Source organism: Trichechus manatus, unplaced genomic scaffold, assembly GCF_000243295.1.
Source record: "Trichechus manatus latirostris isolate Lorelei unplaced genomic scaffold, TriManLat1.0 scaffold00006, whole genome shotgun sequence".
Lineage (NCBI taxonomy): Eukaryota > Metazoa > Chordata > Mammalia > Sirenia > Trichechidae > Trichechus > Trichechus manatus.
The window spans coordinates 10159134-10181779 of NW_004443942.1; the positions used below are offsets into that span (position 1 = coordinate 10159134).

A 22646-nucleotide genomic window follows, 5' to 3' on the forward strand; every position below is an offset into this window, starting at 1 on the left:
CACAGCCTGCCGCCCTGCTAGCTCTGGCTCCTTCCTTCATCTGGACTTTGTGCTTTCACATATTTGGACTCCCTGCAATCTTGTTTGTATCAGTCCCAGAGCAAGCCAACCTCTCCCAATCCTGTGACAGCAGCAGCAACAACATCCTAGGCACTGCCTTTGATTCTTTGATGAGCTTGTCTTAATTATTCCCCAGGCTGGAGCAGTTCCAGTATAAAGTATCTGGTAGTACTGCAAAGGATGCAGGTTTGCTGTTACATTTTCTCACTCCTCTGACTCCAGCTCCTCTTACTCCCCACCTCCTCTCCTGGCTGGTAGCCTCTCTCCTCTGCTGTCCTTGTTTTGCCTCTGTGCACATCACGTCTGGGCCTGCAAAGTAGTGCTTCAAACTGCTGCCACCCCAAGGCAGCTAAGCCAGTCTAGCTCAATTCAGAAAAAGGTGCTGGAGTCTCTGCTGAGTGCCAGGCACTGCTCTGAGTGTTACAAATAGGCAAGAAACAAGAGGAAACACAGGGACCTTGCCCTTCAGAAGTCTAAGAGGCTAGGTGGGAGAAAGACACAGATAGGAACAGAAATCATGACATAAGGCAGGCAGTGATGGGGTTGTAATAAGGTCCTAAAATATCAGAGCTGGAAGGAACCTTCGATTCTATTTTAGCCCCTCCATTTTACAGATGCGGGAACTAAAGCCCAGAGGAGGGTAATTACTTGAAATAATATCAGGTAATTACAACCAACACTTCTGCAGTACTTACTAGGAGCTAAGCTCTGTTCTATGTGCTTTACATCTTAATGCATTTAACCCTCACAACAACCCTATGAGGTAGGCACTATTGCCCTCTCCATTTTAAAATGAGGAAAATGGGGCACAGAGGGGTTAAGTACCTTGTCCAAGTTCACACAACTAGTAACGGGAAGACTGTAGTGAATTCATGCAGTCTGGCACTACAAGAGGGAGGTAGCTTCTTTAATGTACCATGAAATGGAGACTAAGTCTACCTGTGGAAGTAATGAGAAGGCTTCCTGAAGGAATTACTCATAGGCCTGATTATAAAATCACCGAACTTTGGTTATCCAGAGTCAACGAAGAGGAAGCTTCAATGACTCAGAGGTTTGGGTTCAACTGGAAGTTCCTGAGTGGCCAGGAAATACAAGGCAACGAGGGTAGTGAGCAGAGCCCCATGTTTGCAAAGAAAAGGCCACATAAGAAGAAATAACTTGATATAAGGGAATTATTCACAGAATAAGCAGCAGCCCAAATCACTCCTCCTTGCATGTCTGGCTTTCTATCCAAGATGCACAGCCTATGAGAACCTTAATGTCCTCAAATGCCAGTTTCTGAGGCATAGGCCAGCAACTTAAAAAAAAAAAAAAAAAGCTCAATGATATAGATTAAAATTTTTTAAAAAGAGGTTTCTAGTAAACCCTTGGTCAACCAAAGACTTCAATTTCCCAGAACTTTCCCTGACCCCCTCCTGCCCCCCCCAACACACACACACACACACACACACACACACACACACACACACATACACACACACACGCTGGCCTGTGGTTAACCAATAGCCTTGTCCAGTTCTGCCTCATGAGTTTCAGAATGAACACAGTTCTCAGTGTAAAAATGACTTACCAATCACTGCCAGATTATGCTCTGAGCCACAAGAGACCTGTAAAAAGAAGAAAATAAGTTGTATTAGGGAAATAAAAAAGTAGAGATATTTCAACCAGTATATTTTATGATCACAGTTGTTTTTTAATGACAACTATTTTTGGAAAATTTTAGAAAAGAAGTGGTAAGGGGCACCATATACAAAGGTTAAGGCTATAATTACAACATATTCACAACTGTGTAGAAATAATAGGTGAAAAAGCATTGAATGGAAATACACCAAGATGTTAAAGTAGTTATCTTTAGGCAGTAAGACCATGAGTGATTTTTTTTTTAATCCTTTTTTATCCAAAAAAGATGAAAGTTTTTGAAGACTGAACTGAAAAGATCATCACTCTCATCTGGACTGATAAAAAGTGAGCAAAGAATTCAGTGGAAACATACTCGTCCAAAAAGAAATGCTAGACTTTTCCTCATCTGCTCACTTGCCCTCCCACCTTTCACCCTCCAGCCACACAAACTACCAGCAGTTCTCTGAACACGTCATGTTCTCTCATATCTCTGGACCTTTGCACATGCTGTTCCTCTGCCCAAAATTCCCTCTCCTCGACTGCCTACCTAGGAAACTTCTATTCATCCTTTAAAATCTCAGCTCAAAGTGTCCACTGAGACCCGTTCCCTGTTGCCTCCAGGCAGACTCAGGCACTCCTTTCACCATATACCTTATCTGTCCCCCCATTCTAGCAACTATCTTGTCGCCTCTTAACCCACCGGAGTGCATGTGTCTTGAGAATAAGACTGAGTCTCATTCACCTTTGTATTGCATATATGGATTGTACAAGGCCTGGGACTCAGTTAATATCTGCTAAATGAGAGAATGAATGAAAGAACAAAGTGCATAAAAGAACAAATACCTAACACATAAAAGACACTCGTTTGGGGTTCTGAATCCAGTGTTTCCATTCAGTAGGAGACACTTTTTGCCTTTCCGTCTGTCTCCACATGTCCCACTGCTACCAGGAGGAAGTCATTCGGAACATAAAAGCACAAATGGTTCCCTGAGTACTAATTAAAAGGAACTCAAGACTCTGGAGAAGCATCATGTGAGATGCATGCTCACTTTAGCTCCTGGCAAGATGAAGGCTGCAGGTACTCACGGAATGTCAGTGCTGGAAGGGCCCCTGGAGATCATCTAGTCCAATCTTTCCACAGTACAAGGAGAAAATGGAGGCCCAGAGAGGGGAAATAACTTGCCTCAGGTCTCAGAGCAAGTCTGTGTCAAAATTAAGACTAAATCCACTCTGATTTCCATAAAAATTCCTTTCTTCATGTTATAGCTTCTCACTCTTCCTAGTGAAAACCACTTGGAAGTGATGTTCAAAGGTTCTTAGCACAGGGCTGTGGCAGTTAAGGTAGCAGATTCCCCAAAAGATAAAACCCATACCAACCCTCCTCCTGCCCCCTAAAGATGGGAGACAGAACCTCTGAGGAAGAAAGGCAGTCCAGTTTGTGCTCCTGCACCCTGTGGGGATCTCTCATTGGTGAACTCTGTTCCTACTTTGTAAGTCATACCCAAAGGTGGACAAGATACCTGTCAGTACTGCTCAGACAAAAATAAACAAAACCCCAAAGCTTTATTATAAATGGGGAAAGAACAAGAAGAAATATTTCTGGAGGAGAATCAAGTTTAACAGCATAACAATCAAGTTTTCCAAATATGAGCTTCTGGGAAAGGAAACCTAGAATTGTTGAGTACCTCCTATGTGCCGGGCTTGTGCCAGACACCTACTTACATAACTGTTAGCTCATTTAATCCTCATTACAAATTTCCAAGGGAATTATTACTGTACCCGTTTACAGGTGGGGGAAACCAAAGTTCAGTGAAGTGCCTACATGTGGTATTCAACATTATCATCACTGTCATTGTTATTAAGTATTGGCTAATTGCCTGTTACTATGTTAGATATTAGGAATATCAAGGGTAAGGCATAATCCCAGGTGCAGATACCTAGCCTTTTAAGGGCTGTTATAGGATAGGAATGAGAAATATGCCATGGAAACATACAGGGTAGCTGCATTATGATGGTAAGATTATAAGATACCTTTTCTTCTGTTCTCTCTTGTCCAGATAATTTTTAACTGTGGTGGTAGCAGTGATAATAGCAGGAATTAAAGCTACCATAAACTGAGGACTCATATGTGCCAGGTATCATGCCAGGGCACTTTATAAATATCACCACATATTTTTTTTAATGTTGTAGTTTAGAGAAGTTAGTCTCCCATAAAAAATTTACACATACATTGTTAGGTGACCCTTATTGCTCTCCCCATATTGTGACAGCACACTCCTCCTTTCCACCCAATTCCCCACGTCCATTCAACCACCTCCTAACCTTCTCTGCCTTCCCATCTCACCTCCGGACAGAAGCTGCCCGTTTAGTCTCTTGTATCTACTTGAGCTAAGAGGCAAACTCCTCATGAGTATCACTTGATGTCCCACAGTCCAGTCCAATCCCTGTCTGAAGAGTTGGCCTCGGAAATTATTTTAGTTCCGGGCTGATAGAGAATCCGGGGGCCGTGCTTTCCGGGTTTCCTCCAGTCTCAGTCAGACCATTAAGTCTGGTCTTCTTACTAGAATTTGAGTTCTGCACCCCAGCTTTCTCCTGCTCCATCTGGGACTCTCTGTTGTGTTCCCCATCAGGGCGGTCATTGGTGGTAGCCGGGCACCATCTAGTTCTTCTGGTCTCAGGCTGATGAAGTCTCTGGTTTATGTAGCCCTTTCTGTCTCCTGGGCTACTACTTTCCTTGTGGCTTTGGTGTTCTTCATTCTCCTTTACTTCAGGTGGTTGGGACCAATTGATGCATCTTAGATGGCCGCTTGCAAGCTTTTACGATCCCAGACACACTCACCGAAGCAGGATGCAGAATATTTTCTTAATAAGCTTTATTATGCCAATTGACCTAGATCCCCTGAAAGCATGGTCCTCAGATCCCTACTCCTGCTACTCTGTCCGTCAAAGTGTTTGATTGTATTCAGGAAACTTCTTAGCTTTGGTTTAGTCCAGTTGTGCTGACTTCCCCTGTAGTGTGTGCTGTTCTTCCCTTCACCTAAGATAATACTTGTCTACTATCTAGTTAGTGAATAACCTCCACCCTCCTTCCCCACCCTCGTCGCCATCAAAGAATGTTGTCTTCTGAAATAGCACCACATTTAAATCATCACAATAATCTTTTCAGGTAGTTTTGACTTTGCTCATTTTAGAGAAGGAAACTAAGGCTCATAGAGATTAAATAACTTTCATAGCTAGTTAAGTGGCAGTCCTAAGACTATAAAGCCCAGGTCTATCTGATCTCTAATATAGGGCTCTTCACTGCTAAATCATGTAATTTTTAAAAAATAGTTATTTCATTTTACAAAATGCAGAAAGAGAAAGGGCCAGCCTCTGGCTGCCAGGGATCATCCTGGGGCTGGTGATTGCAGGACTGACCAACCTTGAGGACCAGGGACTTCTGGAAACAAGCCACTGACAAATGCTGGTATCAGGCAGCAGATGCTGCTGTGAATTCATGAGTGAGACACTGATGAATGGATTTTGTCAAGGCAACGTAGAGCTTGAAGCTCAACACTTCCCACTGCTTCTTGCTGCCTGTGCACTGGCATAGAGGTCAGGAGGCGGAACACCACAGGCCACAAAATCCCAGTGCTACACTCCTTCAATGAGATTGTATCAATGACCATTTGCTTCATACTGGTCCTGTCGACATCCACCCACCGCCTAGCTGAAGGTAGCTTTCTAGAAGACTTTGCTAACAATGGCAGTGTGCCCAGGAGAAAGAGATTCAGAGCCAAGAAGCCAGGTGGGTCCTAGGTCCTCTGCTTCCTGGCATTTCACCTCTCAGGCCTAAGTGTTCTCAGGTGTAAAAAGGAGGTAACAGTGTCTGTCCTGCCTGCCTTAGAGAACTGCTAGAGGACAAATGAGACAATCCATTCCCTCACAGCCATGTGTCTCATCTTTCTTATATACAAATTTGACCATGTCATGATCTGTTTAAAACCCTTCACAGGCTCCCAGCGTTAGTAGGGCAAAGTTTAAACTCCTTAGGAAAGCCCTCATGAGCAGGCCCCTGTTTACTTCTCTGGCTTCTTCTACTCATGAACCATCAACGCCAAATAACATATTTCCTCTGTTTCATTCAGACTACATTTCTTACATCTTCTCTACGAACATCATGCCATTTCAGGCTTTTATGCATTCTATTCCCCTGACTGGAATTCTCTTTCTCCCACTGTCTACCTAGCTAATTCCTACTTATCTTTTAAGATTGCTCAAACATCACCTTCTGGTAAAGTATTCCCTGACTTCTCCAGACAGAGCCAGCTGCTCCACCCTAGCTACTCCTGAAGCACCACATATCATTGCTCTTATCACACCTAAGATGTTGATTCATGGGCTGTGCATGTGTTAGGCACTTTGTCTCTCAGACATAAAGCACAGTGCCTTCCCAGTAGGGCCTCTGCCCCACAGTCCAAGTTCAGGGCATGATGAGGTATGCGGGACTCAGGAGAAAGACAAGGGGCCCAGCGAAGGTACGTGATACCAAAGCAAGTGTAAGGAGGAGTGCCGCCAAGCCAGTCCAGTTGGAGACAGGCACTGAGATGCACAGTGAGGACAGGAAGGGAGCCACACTACAAGCATAGAGCGTGGAGATACTGGGGGTATCAAAAGTATAGTAGAGTTGTTCTAGGAATAGCACAGCAAAGCACAGAAGACCAGCAACAGAAGTCAGTCCTAGGAAACTGAGCCTTGCTATAGGGAAAGCAGGTTTCAGCTTGCTAGTTGATTACCTCCAAGAGAAGGGGGCCACACTCCCCAATGGTGAAGGGTGAGGAGTAAAGATGGCTGTGGAAAGCTGTTTCGGTGCTGCAGGGTCGTCTCTGTTCAGGCACCTCAGCCTGAGGAGGCAGAGCTGTAGAAAATTTCCAAATGCCCAACCACCAGTGAAATAAGATATCTCCCACCCACTGTCCTGCCAGGCTCGACTCCATCAGTTCCTGTGAGAGGAGGTGCAGCTCCCCTAGGGGATGGATCTCCAGAAATACAGCAGATGGGGTTGAGAAAGGTCAAGAATTGATGCCCAGTAAAGACATGCTGAATGCGTTAATGGGTTAAATGAATGAATACCTGGATGAATAAGCAAAGAAGAGACGGTTGTGAAAACATTTGCCAGCTCTCACATGTGAGCACTTTAGTTCTCAGCAGTATAGTTTCCCGTTTGTAATACCAATAGTCAAGCATCTAGCTAACTGCTTTGCCTGTATTGTCGCCATTTAAACTTACACAAAGCCTAAGATTCTTTTGTTACAACTGTTTTACAAATGAGGCAACTGGGGTTCAGAGACATATAGTAACTTGCTCAGTGTCCTACAGCCAGTGAGGTGGAGGTTCAGGATTCTGTGATCAGATCCAAGCTTTCTACTCTTTCGATGGTTTTAAACTTTTTCACATTTAGGGTGGAAATAAACTGCCCACCCAGTTCCTTACCTCTGGCAACCCTGTGCTAATTATTAAGGGATCCTCAGCAGGAAAAACACTAGACTTAAAAGCTCAAACAGCATCTTGCTTGGGTCTAGGAGCACCCTTCACCGCAAGAAGTTGCTTCAAGGCTACTTCTTGGGGGAAATGGCTGTGAAACAGCAACAAAGACTTGTCCCCTGCCTTCACCATGAAAGCTACCACCTTGCAGAACTCCACCTGATTATCCGACTCTGAAAATCAGGGTGGACAAGGTAAGAATGGGTGGAGAAAGGACACTGATGTGTGACCGGGACTCAAGCAAGAAGCACTAAGACGCCAACGAGTGGAAGCCGGCTAAAGGCTAGTGGCCAGGGACCACCCTCACCCTCATCGTCTGCGGAACAAGCAGCAACAGCCCTAACCAGCGCGCGGCCCGCAGTGCCCGCTGATTGGCTCCTGCCCCGCTGCCAAGGGACCTGGGCGCCTGCAGATGCTATGGCAACGGGGCGCACGTGCAGAGACACGTGACGGCTGGGGACGGGGCCAGGCAATTCCCGGGCCACGGCAGAGGGGTTGGCTGGCCACGCAGGACCGCGGTACCTGGGATTGGAGTGGCACAGCAAATTCTTTGCAGGCACAGCCTGCTCGGTGCTCTGGGCAGCTCCAGAATGGCAGCGCCGGCTGGGTGCGCAGCCGCCTGCTGGCCCGCAGTTGACAGGGCATGGGATGGGCGCCTCAGTTCGGCCTTTGCTAGAACTCTGCCCAATCCCAGTTGCCATCTGTGTAGAACTCTGGGGTGACAACAAGAATATCCAAATCTGTTAGAAAGGCACTGGGAGGCTGGGCACGATTTACAGGCAAATGGCAATCCAGCGAGCCAATGGAGTTTCACCCCTCGGCTCAGAAAGAACCCCAAATGGAGGCAAGGGCAACACCAGGGAGGCAGCACAATTGCTGCCTTCTAGAAGCACCTAGCATTACAAAGATACCTGAACTCCTTATTTTAAAAGAGCCTGAATTTTTGACTGAAACCTAGATGTCAAAGGAGGCCAAATAAATGGGGCTGTCAGACTCAGAGGCAGTAGAGGCAAACCATGGTCTCCATCTGTCCCCTACCTCAAAGCCCAGAGTGAAGGACCCATTCTCTCTTTGAAGCCAATCTGTTTTCTTTTAAAGCACATTATATACCTAATGAAATAAGTTTGAAACTCAGTTCTACTACTTCCTTAGAGAGGCTGGTGTGGGTGGGGAGAAAGAGCTAATATTTGGTAGTGCCTGGACTGCCAAGCATATGACATTACAGAATTTCACTTTACCGACATGGTCTTGCATCCTCACAGCTATCTGAGAAGTGGGAATCTGTCTTCCTACTCAACAGGTGAGCAAACACGCTTAGAGGAGTTAATTCACTGGCCCCAGGTCACACTGGTCTATAAACCAAGGTCTGCCTTGGTCCAAAGCCTGTGAGCTTAACCATCACATATACTGTCCCCTCCTCTTCTGATACTGTTACAATAGTGTTCCAGTCACTAAGGCTCAAGCTCTCAAGTGACAGCTCTTTGACCGTTTTCTTTATCCCTCTCCTATCCTTATATTTAGTCTGTCTCCAAATCCTGTTAATTCTGCCTTCTCAAAGACTCTCAAATCTATGACTTGATTTCCAGGGGCTACCGTCTTAGTTCAGTCCTTTTCACTCCAGCCTGGACTGTTTTAAATGATTTCAAACTCTCTTCTCTCCATCATATGATCTGATTTAAAAAAAAAAAAAAAAAATTTGACGTTGTCATAGTCTTAAAGACTCCTAACTTCATATCACACTAGATCTCTCACTTCTTTCCTACATAAACCCTTGAACCCAGCAACACAAGACTGTTCTCTGTCCCTGGAAAACACCTCTTTTGTACCTTTATTTTCACCATTTTCCCTTCTCCATTCTGTCCTAAATCCAACCCACCCAGTTCAAAACCCAAAACCTTCAGGAAGCCTCCCAAATCATCTCATCCTCCCAGGAGATCTGCCTCCTCTCAATTCCTACCACCTGCCTTGGCTATACTTCACTTTTATCATATAGTGAAGGTTTACAATAGTAGTTACCTTTGGGTGGGTATATTTGAGAGTAAGCATCAGGAGGCCTGCTGAGGTAGCTAATTTGGGTGATTACAAAGGCGTATACAAATATAAAAATTCACTGAACTGAACACTTAAGATTTGTAGATTTTACTGTATGTAAGTTATACTTCAAGCAAAACAGAACAAAAAGAAAAAAGTCAAAGGAAACAAAAAAAATTTTTTTAAGTATGTTATGGATTGAATTGTGTCCCCTAGAAACATACGTTGAAATTGTAACCCCCTAGTACCTGTGAGGAAACCCTAGTGGTGTAGTGGTTAAGTGCTATGGCTGCTAACCAAAAGGTTGGCAGTTCAAATCCACCAGGTGCTCCTTGGGAACTCTATGGGGCAGTTCCACTCTGTCCTATAGGGTTGCTATGAGTCGGAATCGACTCAACGGCAATGGGTTTGGTTTTGGTTTTTGTTAGTGCCTGTGAACATGATGTTGTTTGGAAATAGTCTTTGAAGATGTTGTCAGTTAACATGAGGTCATACCAGAGTAAGGCGGGTCCTAATCCAATCTGAGTATAGCTGATTCTAGGACTGAGGCAGGGAAAGTACAAGATGAAACTAGAGAATCTTCTGTCAGAAAGTAAAAAAGTACTCAAAGAATGATGGGAACATGTCAAATGGGTCCAGAAGCCAACTTAAAGGGGTTCCCATTGGCCAAATATGCGACAATTTGAAAATCAAAATAAATAGTGATACTAGTGGATTATAAACCAGAGAATAAAACAGGAACCAATGAGTCCATATCAATATTAATAATCGGATGAATAAATAAATGAAGGAGGGATAAACTTCTTCCTCACAGTAGATTGCCAACTACTAAATGGAGAATGAACAGTGAAACTGGAAGGTCACCATTTTGCAACTACCATTGTAATGATTGGGAAGGAAGCATCAATGGATGCTGAAACTTAGCGGGTGAAGGTAAGGGAGTAGGATGTATATATGAGTATCTCACCATAAAATGCATGTTGAATGCAAAGGGGAAAAGAGCAACAATGCATCAGGGAAACCTGGTGGATATAACCTCCATCAGTGATCAAAGTTAGCATCACCAGTGAAGAGACAAATGGAAATAATTTGGTACCTGACAGAATACCTTCACTGGGAAGAACATGGTATCACTTCTGTGATATTCCTGCCAAAGATGTATAGTCTGAATCTAATCAAAAAGGACCATCAGACACACACAGGCTAGGGGTATTCTGCAGTAATCTTAAAAGGTGTCTAGGCTATGAAAGTCAAGGAAAATCTGAGGAACCCTTCCAGACTGAAGGAGACTTGGAAAACATGACAGTTAAATGCTACTGGGTCCTTTTGCTAAGAAGGGCATTGTTGGGACAATTATTTACACTTGGTGTCTATAGACTGGATGGTAGTAACGTATCAATATTAATTTCCTGATTTTGCCAGTGTCCTGTGGTTATGTCGGAGACTGTCCTTGTTTGTAGGAGAATGTGCAGTGGAGGTCAGGGGTAGTAGGGCATCATGTCTCCAGCTTGCGCTTGGATGAATTCAGGGAAAAAAAATTTCTTTGAATTATTATCCTAACTTTTCCATAAATATGAAATTATTTCAAAATAAAAAGGGAAAAGTATATTGTGATATATAACACGAGAGCAACAGACTTTTTTGTTTCCTGTAAAAATTATTTTGTAATATTGAATGTACTTTCTCAATCGGTATCCCTTACCTCCTGGAAGTTCTGACAGACTCCAGGGTTAAGCCTTTCTCTCCCTCTATGTGAACAACCCCTGACCTAGAGGAAGGCATCTGGTGGTATACTAAGGGACATGGTCCTCAACTCTGGCCTATCTAAACTTCTGATAAACAAGCTGAATAAAGACACAGAAGGTTTGCTTATTAAATGCACAGAACTCATAAAGCTGGGAGAGGTAGCCAGTACACTGGATGAGCCACTCCATACTCAAATAGATGAACAAATGAAAATAAACAAATTATAATTTAAAATGTAAATTCCTACACTTAGGTTCAAAAAGTAAGTTGCAGAGATGCAGGATTGATGAGAAATGACTAAACAACATTTCTCGTGAAAAAAGACCTCTAATTGCAATTCAAGTCAGCAGTGAGACATGGCCTCTCAAAAAATAGGATCCTGGGTTGTATTACTAGAAGTACACTGACCACAAAAATGAACAGGACCCAATGTCCTCTTTGCTGGTCATGCCACGTCTGAAGTACTGTGGACCATTCTGGACCTCTCCTACCCGTATTTATAGATATTGATTTTGAGGCATAGCCAATTTAAAGTAAATAGAAGAGTAAACCATCTAGAAATCATGTCATATGGTGAACTGCTGAAGAACAATAGATGTTTGCCTAAAAAAAGAAGGAAAAAAAAAAAACCCTCTTGGAGAATTGGTAGGGGAGGTACACATGATTCTTTTCAAATAACTGAAGTACCTTCACATGGAAAACTAGTTCTGCATAGCTGCAGATGGCAAAACTTAGTGTTATCAACACAGAGTATGGTTTAATATGCAGAAGAACTTCTATAGCGCAGAGCTGTTCTAAAATGGAGTGGGCTACCTTGGAAGGTGGCAAGCTCCCCATCATTGAAAGCATTTAATTGACTGAATGACTGCTTCTCACAGTTAATTACTGAAATCCCTTCCAATTCTGAGTTTACACGTTGGTCTGCTGCTGTCTCAGACGCTTAAATGACCATATTCTTTGACCTATTTGGGATCTTTCCTCCAAAGTGGGAAAAAAACACTGAAAATACATATTTGCATATAAGTAATTTCTGTAGTAAGATTACAGCAAGAACAAGGGTAAAAAAAAGCATGTAACTTTTCCAGAATCTCTTCCAGAAAAATACTATAGAGTTAGGAAGAAAGCTAGTAACATTTGGGGATAAAAATGAAGCATATCCAGTAGAGGGTAAAACATAAAAACAGTACTTTAGATTGACTGCCTCCAGTTCTTACTCCTCATATCCACATCTTTTGCCATGAATTTTGAAGTGCCCTCTCACTTTGGGTGGCGTTTTCTATCCCGTTTCTTGACCTGGACTGAGACATGTGACTCTCTTTGGCAATGGGGTATTAACTAATGTGACACAATCAGAAGCTTGAAAAAGCACTTATTTCTGCTAGTTTTTGCCTCTGCCACTGCCATGAAACTTGCCTGGGCTAGCCTACTGGATGATGAGGGATATGTGGAACACAGCTGAGCCACCTCAGCTGTCCTAGTGATCAGCTAACACCCAGTCGAGCAAGCTCTGCCAAGACCAGAAGAACCACCCAACTGAGCCACAGACTCATGTACAAATAACTTCTTGGTATTTTAAGCCACTCAGTTATGGGTGGGAAACCCTGGTGGCATAGTGGTTAAGAGTTCAGCTGCTAACGAAAAGGTTGGCAGTTCGAATCCACCAGGCGCTCCTTGGAAATCTTATGGAGCAATTCTACTCTGTCCTATAGGGTTGCTATGAGTCGGAATCGACTCAACGGCAACAAGTTTGGTTTTTTTTGGTTTTAGTTATGGGTGGTTTGTTACAAAGCATTATTGTGGCAGTAGGTAACTGATAAAAACAACTAACATTTGTCTAACAGCGAACAGTTTCCAAAGTGTACGCATTTGACCTCCAGTCAAATCTATGAAGTACACATCTGTAGTTGAACAAACTGGTTTATTACTTGCTACAGTGAAGATTAAGATACTTGCCCAAGGTCTGACATTTAAAAGACCTCTGGCATGTGGCCTGCACTTTATGAGCCTGAGTTTCTTCACTGTAAAATTAGTATAGTAATCAGTGCTTTGATGAGCCCTGGTGGCGCAATGGTTAAGTGCTTGGCTGCTAACCAAAAAGTTGGTGGTTCGAACCCACCAGCCACTCTGCAAGAGAAAGATGTGGCAGTCTGCTTCCGTAAAGACTTACAGCCTTGGAAGCCCTGTGGGGCCGTTCTACTCTGTCCTATAGGGTCAGTATGAGTTGGAATCTACTTGACAGCAATGGGTTTGGGGTTTTTTTTTTTGCCTTTATAATAGGGTCCTTGGAAAACCTATCTGTATATATGATAAATGTTAAAGTAATTTTACTTATTGTGATTTTAAATACTGGGTCTCTCTTCGGAAAGGCTCCCCTTCAATGAGGCTATTTTATATATCAGTGGGTTCCACAACTGCCAAGCTCTGTGCAAGCCCCTGGTGTCCATGTGCAAAAAGGCCTTGTGTATATGCTCCACCCACACACCATGAGTACAGCCAGGTGGGCAGGGATGTGTGGGTGGATCAGCTTTGAGGTCAGAAGGCTGAACATAATCAGAACATGAAAGTTTATGGGCTACTGTCATTCAAATCAATGTTCCTTCAGCAAGAAACTTGCAGGCACACAGAGCAGAACTAAATCTCTTCCTCAGCCTCCACCACGTTGAAGGAATCAGGGAAATGGACTCATCCTTAGTTTTGGCCCTTATCTTCAGTGTCTGGAATTTTGCACCAGCTTTCTTGATGCGCCTCTCCTCCCCAGTCTCTCCCTGGGTGCTACTGAAATGCTTTTCCTAAAGTACATGTGGATTATTTTGCTCCCCACTGCCCAAACCCAAATTCCTTAATCTGGTATTTAAGAATCTCCATAGTCTGGCCCCATCTAGCTCTTTCCATGGCAGAATTATCCACAAATACCTGCACTCCAGCCTCATCAGACCCTCATTCATACACAGCATCTCACTATCCACACTCCTCATCATGCCTGCCTGGCTCAGGCTGTCCCTCAGCTCAAGGTCACCTTTACCACTTGTCCCTCATGGAAAAAAGCAGAGGAGGAAAAGGAAAAGTATCACTAACAATTATTGACTACTAAGCCCCCTCTAGGTGCTTTGTATAGATTAACTCATTAGATCTTCATTGTATAGTTAAGAAATTGAGGAATAGAGAGATTAAATACCTCGACCAAAAGCACACGGCCAATAAGTGGGCAAGTCCCTTTAGAGGTAATTGTCCCTTCCTCTGGGCCCTGCTACAGAAATAGCACTTATTCCACTTATTATTAACTGGTTCACACATCTGTCTCTCTTCCCAGATTACAGCCTTTTTAAGCATGCAGACTGTGTCTCATTAATCTCTGTATCCTCAGGGCCTAGCACAGGGCCCTGCACATAGTAGGTCCCAATCAGACGTTTGTTAAATTGAAGTCACTCATCTGTGTCCTTCCCACAGCTCTTGGCACAGAGTTCGACAAAGCGTAGGTCCTTAGAAAATGCTAGATGAATGAAACTGAATTTATTTCTGAACTGCCTTAGCTCCTTGCCCAGGGTCTTGTGAGTGCTTTGAGCTCTATACAATAATGGTTGAATTCTGAGCCCAGAAGATCCTTCAGATGTTCGGAATTTGAGAGTCATTGGCTAACTAGAATGGCCTCCCAAGCCATGACAGGTAGACTTCATAAGGCCTCCAAGGACAGGCCTCTTGGGTGAATTCCCAGGGGTTAGAAAGTGAGTTTCTAGTGTATGGGAGGTCAGGCAGCACAGCTCAATTTTATTTTTATTTCCTATCTCAGTTTTATTCACCAGCCCCTGCCAACAATAGCAAAACAAGCCAACAGACTGTCTGACCCTCAGCCATTTATACACAGGCTTAAGGATCTTTGCCTTGCTGCAGCTACACAGCAGAGCTGGCTGGGGCATTGACAGGCATGGGACAGGAGTGCCTAAACATAACCCCTGACTAAGAGACCCCTGAGGGTGACCCCTGAGATCCTCACACTAAGGATCACTTTTGCTTTTTTTATTAAAAACGAAACCAAAAACCCCAGTGAAGCTAGATCCTAAAGCTTTATGCTTTCTGGGATTAAAAAGTCAAGAATGGAGATAAGATGTGACAGAGAGATCAAAGCTTATCATAACAAGTATGTACACTATAACAATGAACACAGCACTAAGAATGATGAATGCATCTGCTGCAACTGGCTGGGTGCTATGTGACCCAGCCTGATAGACTTCCCTTCCTGGTACAGCCCTCAAGTCAGCAGAGTCTCATGAGTGCTGCAGCCCTCCTCCCAGGGGCCACTTGCTAGAATCCCGCCTGCCCCCTTCTGTCAAGTTCCTAGCTGAGTGATCATTAGAGATACCTCCTTGATCTACTAATGTGACTGCTACTTTTCTGGTGTAAGACAAAGTTGTAGATTATCAGGTTCTGTTCTGGGCTACACACACACACACACACACACATAAAACAGCTGGGGTCATACTATATATTCAGTTTTATATCATGCCTTTTGACTTACCATGTTATGTTTCCCAAGTCATTATTTTCACTGAAAATGTGATTTTTATGGCTGTATAGCATCATAGGATGGCGCCTTAATTTAATTATTTCCCTACTGTCATGTACTTAGCTTGTTTCCAATATTTTGCCATTATAATTATGTTGTAATGAACATTCTTAAACAAAAATCTTTACCTGCATCTTGATAAAAGGACCGTGAACTTCTTGGGTTGTTTGCAATTTAGAGCTAGTACAAATAAAGCTGCTATAAACATTCATGTACAAGTATGTGTATCAAGCTTTTATTTTGTGTGGGTTAATACCTAGGAAAGAAATGGTTGGGTCGTATTGTAGGTGTGGGATTAACTTTTTAAGAAATTGCCAGCCTGTTTTATAAAGTGGTTTTACCATTTTACCTTCCCACAAGCAGAGTATGAGAGTTGTTGTTCCGCATCCTTGCCAATACTTGGTATGATTATCTTTTAAATTTTAGATGCTGCAAAAGGTATGTAGTGGTATCTCATTTTGGTTCCCATTTACACTGACATTTCCCTAATGACTAAAGATGCTGAGCATCATTTCATGCCATCCATATATATCCACACTGAAATATGTTCAGATTTTTTGCCCATTTTTTGATTGGATTGTTTGTATTCCTGTTTTGAGTTTTTTATATAGTCTAGATACAAGTCCTATTATAAGATAAATGATTTGCAAGCATTTTCTGTCTGTGGTTTATCTTTTCATTCTCTTAATGGTGTCTTTCGCAGAGCAAAAGTTCTTCATGTGGACAAAGTCCAATCTACCTTTTTTTTGTCTTTTATGGATTGTGTTTTTGGTGTCATAGCTAGGAAATCTTTGTTTAAATAAAGGTTACAAAAATTTACTCCTATGTTCTCTAGAAGTTTTGGGTTTTACATTTAGATCAAATACCCATTTTGAATTTGTTTTGTATATGGCGTGTGGTATGGATCAAAGTTCTTTTTTCCACAAAAATATTCAATTGTTCCAGCATCATTTGTTGAAAAGACTAGCCTTTCTCCTCAGAATTGCCTTTGCACCTTTGTAGAAATCAACTGGCCTTGTATGTGTAGGTCTATTTCTAGACTGTCTATTCTTTTCCATTGATCTATTGGTATATCTTGACACCAGTACCATACTGTCTTGATTACAGTAGCTTTATATAAAGCCTTGAAGTCAGATAGTGTTAAGTCCTTACATTTTGTTCTTCTTTCAAAGTTATTTTGGCTATTCTAGGTCTTTTGTATTTCATATGAACTTTAGGAATCAGCTTGTCAATTTCTACAAAAAAATCCTACTGAGGTTTTGATTGGGATTGCATTGACTATGTAAATCAGTTTGGAGGAGAACTGACATCTCAACAACATTGAGTCTTCTCATACATGAATACAATATATCTCTCCATTCATTTAGGACTTAATTTCTCTCAGTAATATTTTGTAGTTTTCAGTGTACACGTTTTGCATGTCTTTTGTCAGATTTACCCTTAAGCAGTTCATATTTCTGATGCTATTATAAATGGTAATATTTTTTATTTTAATTCTGAATATTCACTGCTAGAATACAGAAATACAACATTTTTGGATATTGGTCTTGTATCCACCTTGCTAAACTCATTTACTTTTTATTTTGTAGAGGCTCTATTATAGATTCAACAGGATATTTTATTTAGATAATTATGTCGTCAACAAATAAAAACCATTTTACTTCTTCCTTTCCATTTCTTTTTCTTGAATTATTACAGTGGTTAGAAACTCCAGCAGAGTGTTGAATAGAAGTGGTGAGAGGCAATATCCTTGTCTTGTTCCTGATCTTATCGGGAAAGCATTCAGTCTTTAACCATTAAGCATGATGTCAGCTGTAACTGAATGCTATAATTTTAGTTTTAAAGAGTTATACAGTTTATAAGGAAATTAAGGGGGAAAAGGAAAAAGAAGATAGTGTTTTGCATTTACCCAGATATTTTCTATTACTAAGGTTCTTCTTTCTTTTCAGAGGATCTATGTTTCTATCTGGTATCCTTTTCCTTGAGTCCGAAGAGCTTCCTTTAACATTTCTCACAATGCAGGTCTGTTGGTGATAAATTCCTTTAGTTTTTTTTTTTTTTAATCTAAAAATGTCTTTATTTTGCTTTCATTCTTGAATAATATTTTCATTGGGTATAGAATTTTGGGTTGATAATTATTTTCTTCATCACTATAAAAATGTTTCACCCTTTTCTGGCTTCCGTGGTTTCTAATGAGGAGTCAGACATTAATTGGATCACCGTTCCTCACATGTATTTTGTTTTTCTTTTGATACTTTCAAGAGCTCTTTATCTTTGGCTTTCAACAGTGCCTTGGTGTGGGCTTCTTTTGTGTTCATTCTGCTTGGTGCTCTTTTAGCATCTTGTATCTAAAAATTTCAAACTGGAAAATTTTCAGTCATTGTTTCTTCAAATATTTTTTCTTCTCTGTTGTCTCCTTCCTCTCCTTGTTTTACAAAGAAGACCAATTAATACGACTATTATTTAAATTTATACACCAACCACTAAGGCCAAAGATGAAGAAATTGAAGATTTTTACCAACTTCTGCAGTCTGAAATTGATCGAACATGCAATCAAGATGTATTGATAATCACTGGTGATTGGAATGCAAAAGTTGGAAACAAAGCAGGAGGATCGGTAGTTGGAAAATGTGGCCTTGGTGATAGAAACGATGCTGGAGATCGCATGATAAAATTTTGCAAGACTGTGATGGTTAAGATTGTGTGTTAACCTGGCTGGGCCATGATTCTCAGTGTTTATATGTCATCACTCCCATGATTGAATATGCTCTGAGTAGCCAATCAGTGGAAAGGGAGTTTCCTTGGGGGTGTGGCCTGCATCTGAATATAAGCAGACGTTCTGGCTTTTTGCTTGCTCTGGGTTCTGCGGCTGCCTCCTGTTTGTCTGACCTCCGGTTCTTGGGACTTGAGCTGTCAGCTAATCTGCTGATCCTAGAATTTGCCAACCTTCATAGCCTGTGAGCAGAGTCCTGCTTTCCAACCTGCTGATCTTGGGTTCACCAGTCCCTGTGGCTACGTGAATCGGAAGAAGCCTCTATCCTGATCCACAGACTTGGGATGTTCCAGCCTCTACAACTGTGTGAGCTGTTTCTTTGATATAAATCTCCCTCTATATATATTTATACGCTTTACTGTTTTTGCTTCTCTTGAGAACCCAGCCTAAGACAACGAACGACTTCTTCATTGCAAATAACTTTTTTCAACAATACTAAACAGCGATTATACATATGGACCTCCCCAGATGGAATACACAGGAATCAAATCAACTACATCTGTGGAAAGAGATGATGGAAAAGCTCAATATCATCAGTTAGAACAAGGCCAGGGGCCGACTGTGGAACAGACCATCAATTGTTCATATGCAAGTTCAAGATGAAGTTGAAGAAAATTAGAACAAGTCCACGAGAATCAAAGTACAACCTTAAGTATACCCCACTTGAATTTAGAGACCATCTCAAGGAGAGATTTGACGCATTGAACACTAATGACCGAAGACCAGACAAGTTGTGGAATGACATCAAGGACATCATACATGAAGAAACAAAGAGGTCATTAAAAAGACAGGAATGAAAGAAAAGACCAAAATGGATGTCAGAAGAGACTCTGAGTTGTTCGTGAATGTAGAGTAGCTAAAGTAAAAGGAAGAAGTGATGAAGTCAAAGAGCTGAACAGAAGATTTCAAAGGGCAGCTCAAGAAGACAAAGGAAAGTATTATAACGAAATGTGCGAAGACTTGCAGATGGAAAACCAAAAGGGAAGAACATGCTCAGCATTTCTCAAGCTGAAAGGACTGAAGGAAAAATTCAAGCCTTGAGTTGCAATATTGAAGGATTCTACGAGGAAAATATTATCAAACGTCACACAAGAAGCATCAAAAGAAGATGGAAGGAAAACACAGAGTCACTGTACCAAAAAGAACTGGTCGACGTTCAACCATTTCAGGAGGTAGCATATGATCAAGAACTGATGGTACTAAAGGAAGAGGCTGAAGCCGCTCTGAAGGCATTGGCAAAAAAGAAGGCTCAAGGAATTGACAGAATACCAATTAAGATGTTTCAACAAATGGATGCAGTACTGGAAACTCTCACTCGTCTATTCCAAGAAAGTTGGAAGACAGCTACCTGGCCAACCAACTGGAAGAGATCCATATTTCTACCCATTCCAAAGAAAGGTGATCCAACAGAATGTGGAAATTATCAAACAATATCATTAATATCACACACAAGTCAAATTTTGCTGAAAAGCATTCAAAAGCGGTTGCAGCAGTACATGGACAGGAAACTGTCAGAAATTCAAGCCAGATTCAGAAGAGGATGTGGAACCAAGGATATCATTGCTGATGTCAGACGGATCACGGCTAAAAGCAGAGGATACCAGAAGGATGTTTACATGTGTTTTACTGACTATGCAAAGGCATTCAGCTGTGTGGATCATGACAAATTGTGGATAACATTGTGAAGAATGGGAATTCCAGAACACTTAATTGTGCTCATGAGGAACCTGTACTTAGACCAAGAAGCAGTCATTCGAACAGAACAAGGGAATACTGCATGGTTTAAGGTTAAGACAGGTGTGCATCAGGGTTGTCTTCTTTCACCACACTTATTCAATCTGTTTGCTGAGCAAATAATCTGAGAAGCTGGACTGTATGAAGAAAAACATGGCATCAGGATTGGTGGAAGACTCATTAACAACCTGTGATATGCAGATGACACAACCTTGCTTGCTGAAAGTGAAGAGGACTTGAAGCACTTATTGATGAAGATCAAAGACTACAGCCTTCAGTATGGATTACACCTCATCATAAAGAAAACAAAAATCTACCAACTGGACCAATAAGCAACATCATGATAAATGGAGAAAAGATTGAAGTTGTCAGAGATTTCATTTTACTTGGATCCACAATCAATGCCCATGGAAGCAGCAGTCAAGAAATCAAACAACGCAAACAATGCATTGCATTGGGCAAATCTGCAGCAAAAGACCTCTTTAAAGTGTTAAAAAGCAAAGATGTCACTTTAAGGACTAAGGTGCACCTGACCCAAGCCATGGTGTTTTCAATTGCCTCATATGCACGTGAAAGCTGGACAGTGAATAAGGAAGACTAAAGAAGAATTGATGCCTCTGAATTATGGTGGTGGAGAAGAATATTGAATATACCACGAACTGCCAGAAGAACAAACAAATCTGTCTTGGAAGAAGTACAGCCAGAATGCTTTTTAGAAGCAAAGATGGTGAGACTTCGTCTCACATACTTTGAACATGTTATCAGGAGGGACCCGTCCCTGGAGAAGGACATCATGCTTGGTAAAGTAGAGAGTCAGCACAAAAGAGGAAGACCCTCAAAGAGATGGACTGACACAGTGGCTGCAACAGTGGGCTTAAGCATAACAATGACTGTGAGGATGGTGTAGGACCGGGCAGTGTTTCATTCTGTTGTACAGAGGGTCGTTATGAGTCAGAACTGACTCAACGGCACCAAACAACAACATATATGTATACACATACATACATACACACACACATATATATGTGATATATTCTAACTATGCTTAGTACACCTAAAATATCAGTCTCAGTATTGGTATCATCTGGAATATATTTTTAAATGTAACCATCGCTTCTAACAGAATTTATCTACCTATTAAAAAACCAAACCCATTGCCGTCGAGTATATTCTGACTCATAGGGACCCTACAGGACAGAGCAGATCTATCCCACAGGGTTTTCAAGGAGTAGCTGGTGGATTCAAACTGCTGACCTTTTGGTTAGCAGCTGAACAATTAACCATTGGCGCCACCAGGGCTCCTACCTACTTACAGCAACTAAAAATCATCCAAATTTTCCTATCTGATCAGTGCTAATGTCTTCAACTGGATTTATTATTAAACTATTAAACATTAAATTGTTAAACATTCTCTTATAACAATTTTAGCTTATTGAGTCAAATGGTTCAGTGACCTACATCTGGGGGGAATGGAGGGAAATGCAACACCTTATGACCATTCTAAGTGTTGTGTCAACTATAAATATTCATACAAACATGAGCTATTGTTATTATGTCAGTTTTAACCACCAGGTGCTCATTTCACATAACCAGGTATACTTATGTATGTGGGGGCACACTCAAGAAATACCAAGTGGCACAGATGGTACTTCAGAAATTCAAAGATATATAAGGCCCACTTGAGGGCTTCATTCAGCTGGACCGTAAAAGACAGCCAAGGGTTTATTTAACAGTAAGGAAAGGCAGAAGGGAATTGGGAATGGTGGCAGTAGTGGTCAAGAGTATTGAGCACAGATGTGAAATAGACAATTCACCAGCATCTAAAATTCAATCTGCACAAAACAAAACTCACCATCTACTACCACCCGCAAAGCTGTTTCTCCTCCTGGTCCTCCTCCTTCTGTTAGGTGTTGCCACCACCATCCTCACATCACCCAGTCACTTTAGAATTATCTCAGACTCCTCTCACTCCCCACATCTGGCCAATCACCAAGTCCTCTAATTCTGTCCCCCTGGTTTGCCTCTCATGCCTCCCTCTTCTCCATCCTCACTGCCCCGTGCCATTTCAGGCCCTCCAAACATCTGCACTGGACAATTGCAATAGCTTAATTATTTCCTCTCTCTGCTGTTTCTCCTCCTCTCCAATTCACTGGGTACCCAAGGTAACCTTTCTAAATCTCCGCTCTGACTAGCAACTCCCCTACTCAAAACCTGCCAATGTGTCCCCTGTGCCTACACAGCAAACCATGAATTCTTTAGCAAGACATTTAAGGTCATCTACAAACAGGCTACAGCTCACCTTTGCAGCCTGATATCCCACTACTTCTTCCCCCACAAGAACCCTGTGCTCTAACCAAACTGGACTGTATACTGGTGGTATCTGGTGACACCACGGGCATTTCCCTCTTGTGCCTCTGCCTCTGCCAGTCCCTCCTTTCCTGTCCCCCCTCCTAGTTCCTCCTGCCAAAATACTACGTATCCTTCATACTGGACAGAAATCTACCTTCCTCATGAAGTCTTTCCTAATCCTCCAAAAAGAAAAAAAAAAACATTTGGTCAAGTCGATTCCGATTCATAGGTACCCTATAGAACACAGTA

General features: G+C 42.0%; 1 protein-coding gene across 1 annotated transcript in view; it reads right to left on the reverse strand.

Moving 5' to 3' along the window:
• Nucleotides 1–22646, reverse strand: part of SERGEF (secretion regulating guanine nucleotide exchange factor) — a 254308-nt gene that overhangs the window by 89837 nt on the left and 141825 nt on the right. The window contains exon 10 of the mRNA XM_004369688.2: nt 1631–1667. Coding sequence (XP_004369745.1) covers nt 1631–1667 — 37 coding nt within the window. The remainder of the gene's footprint in view (nt 1–1630; nt 1668–22646) is intronic.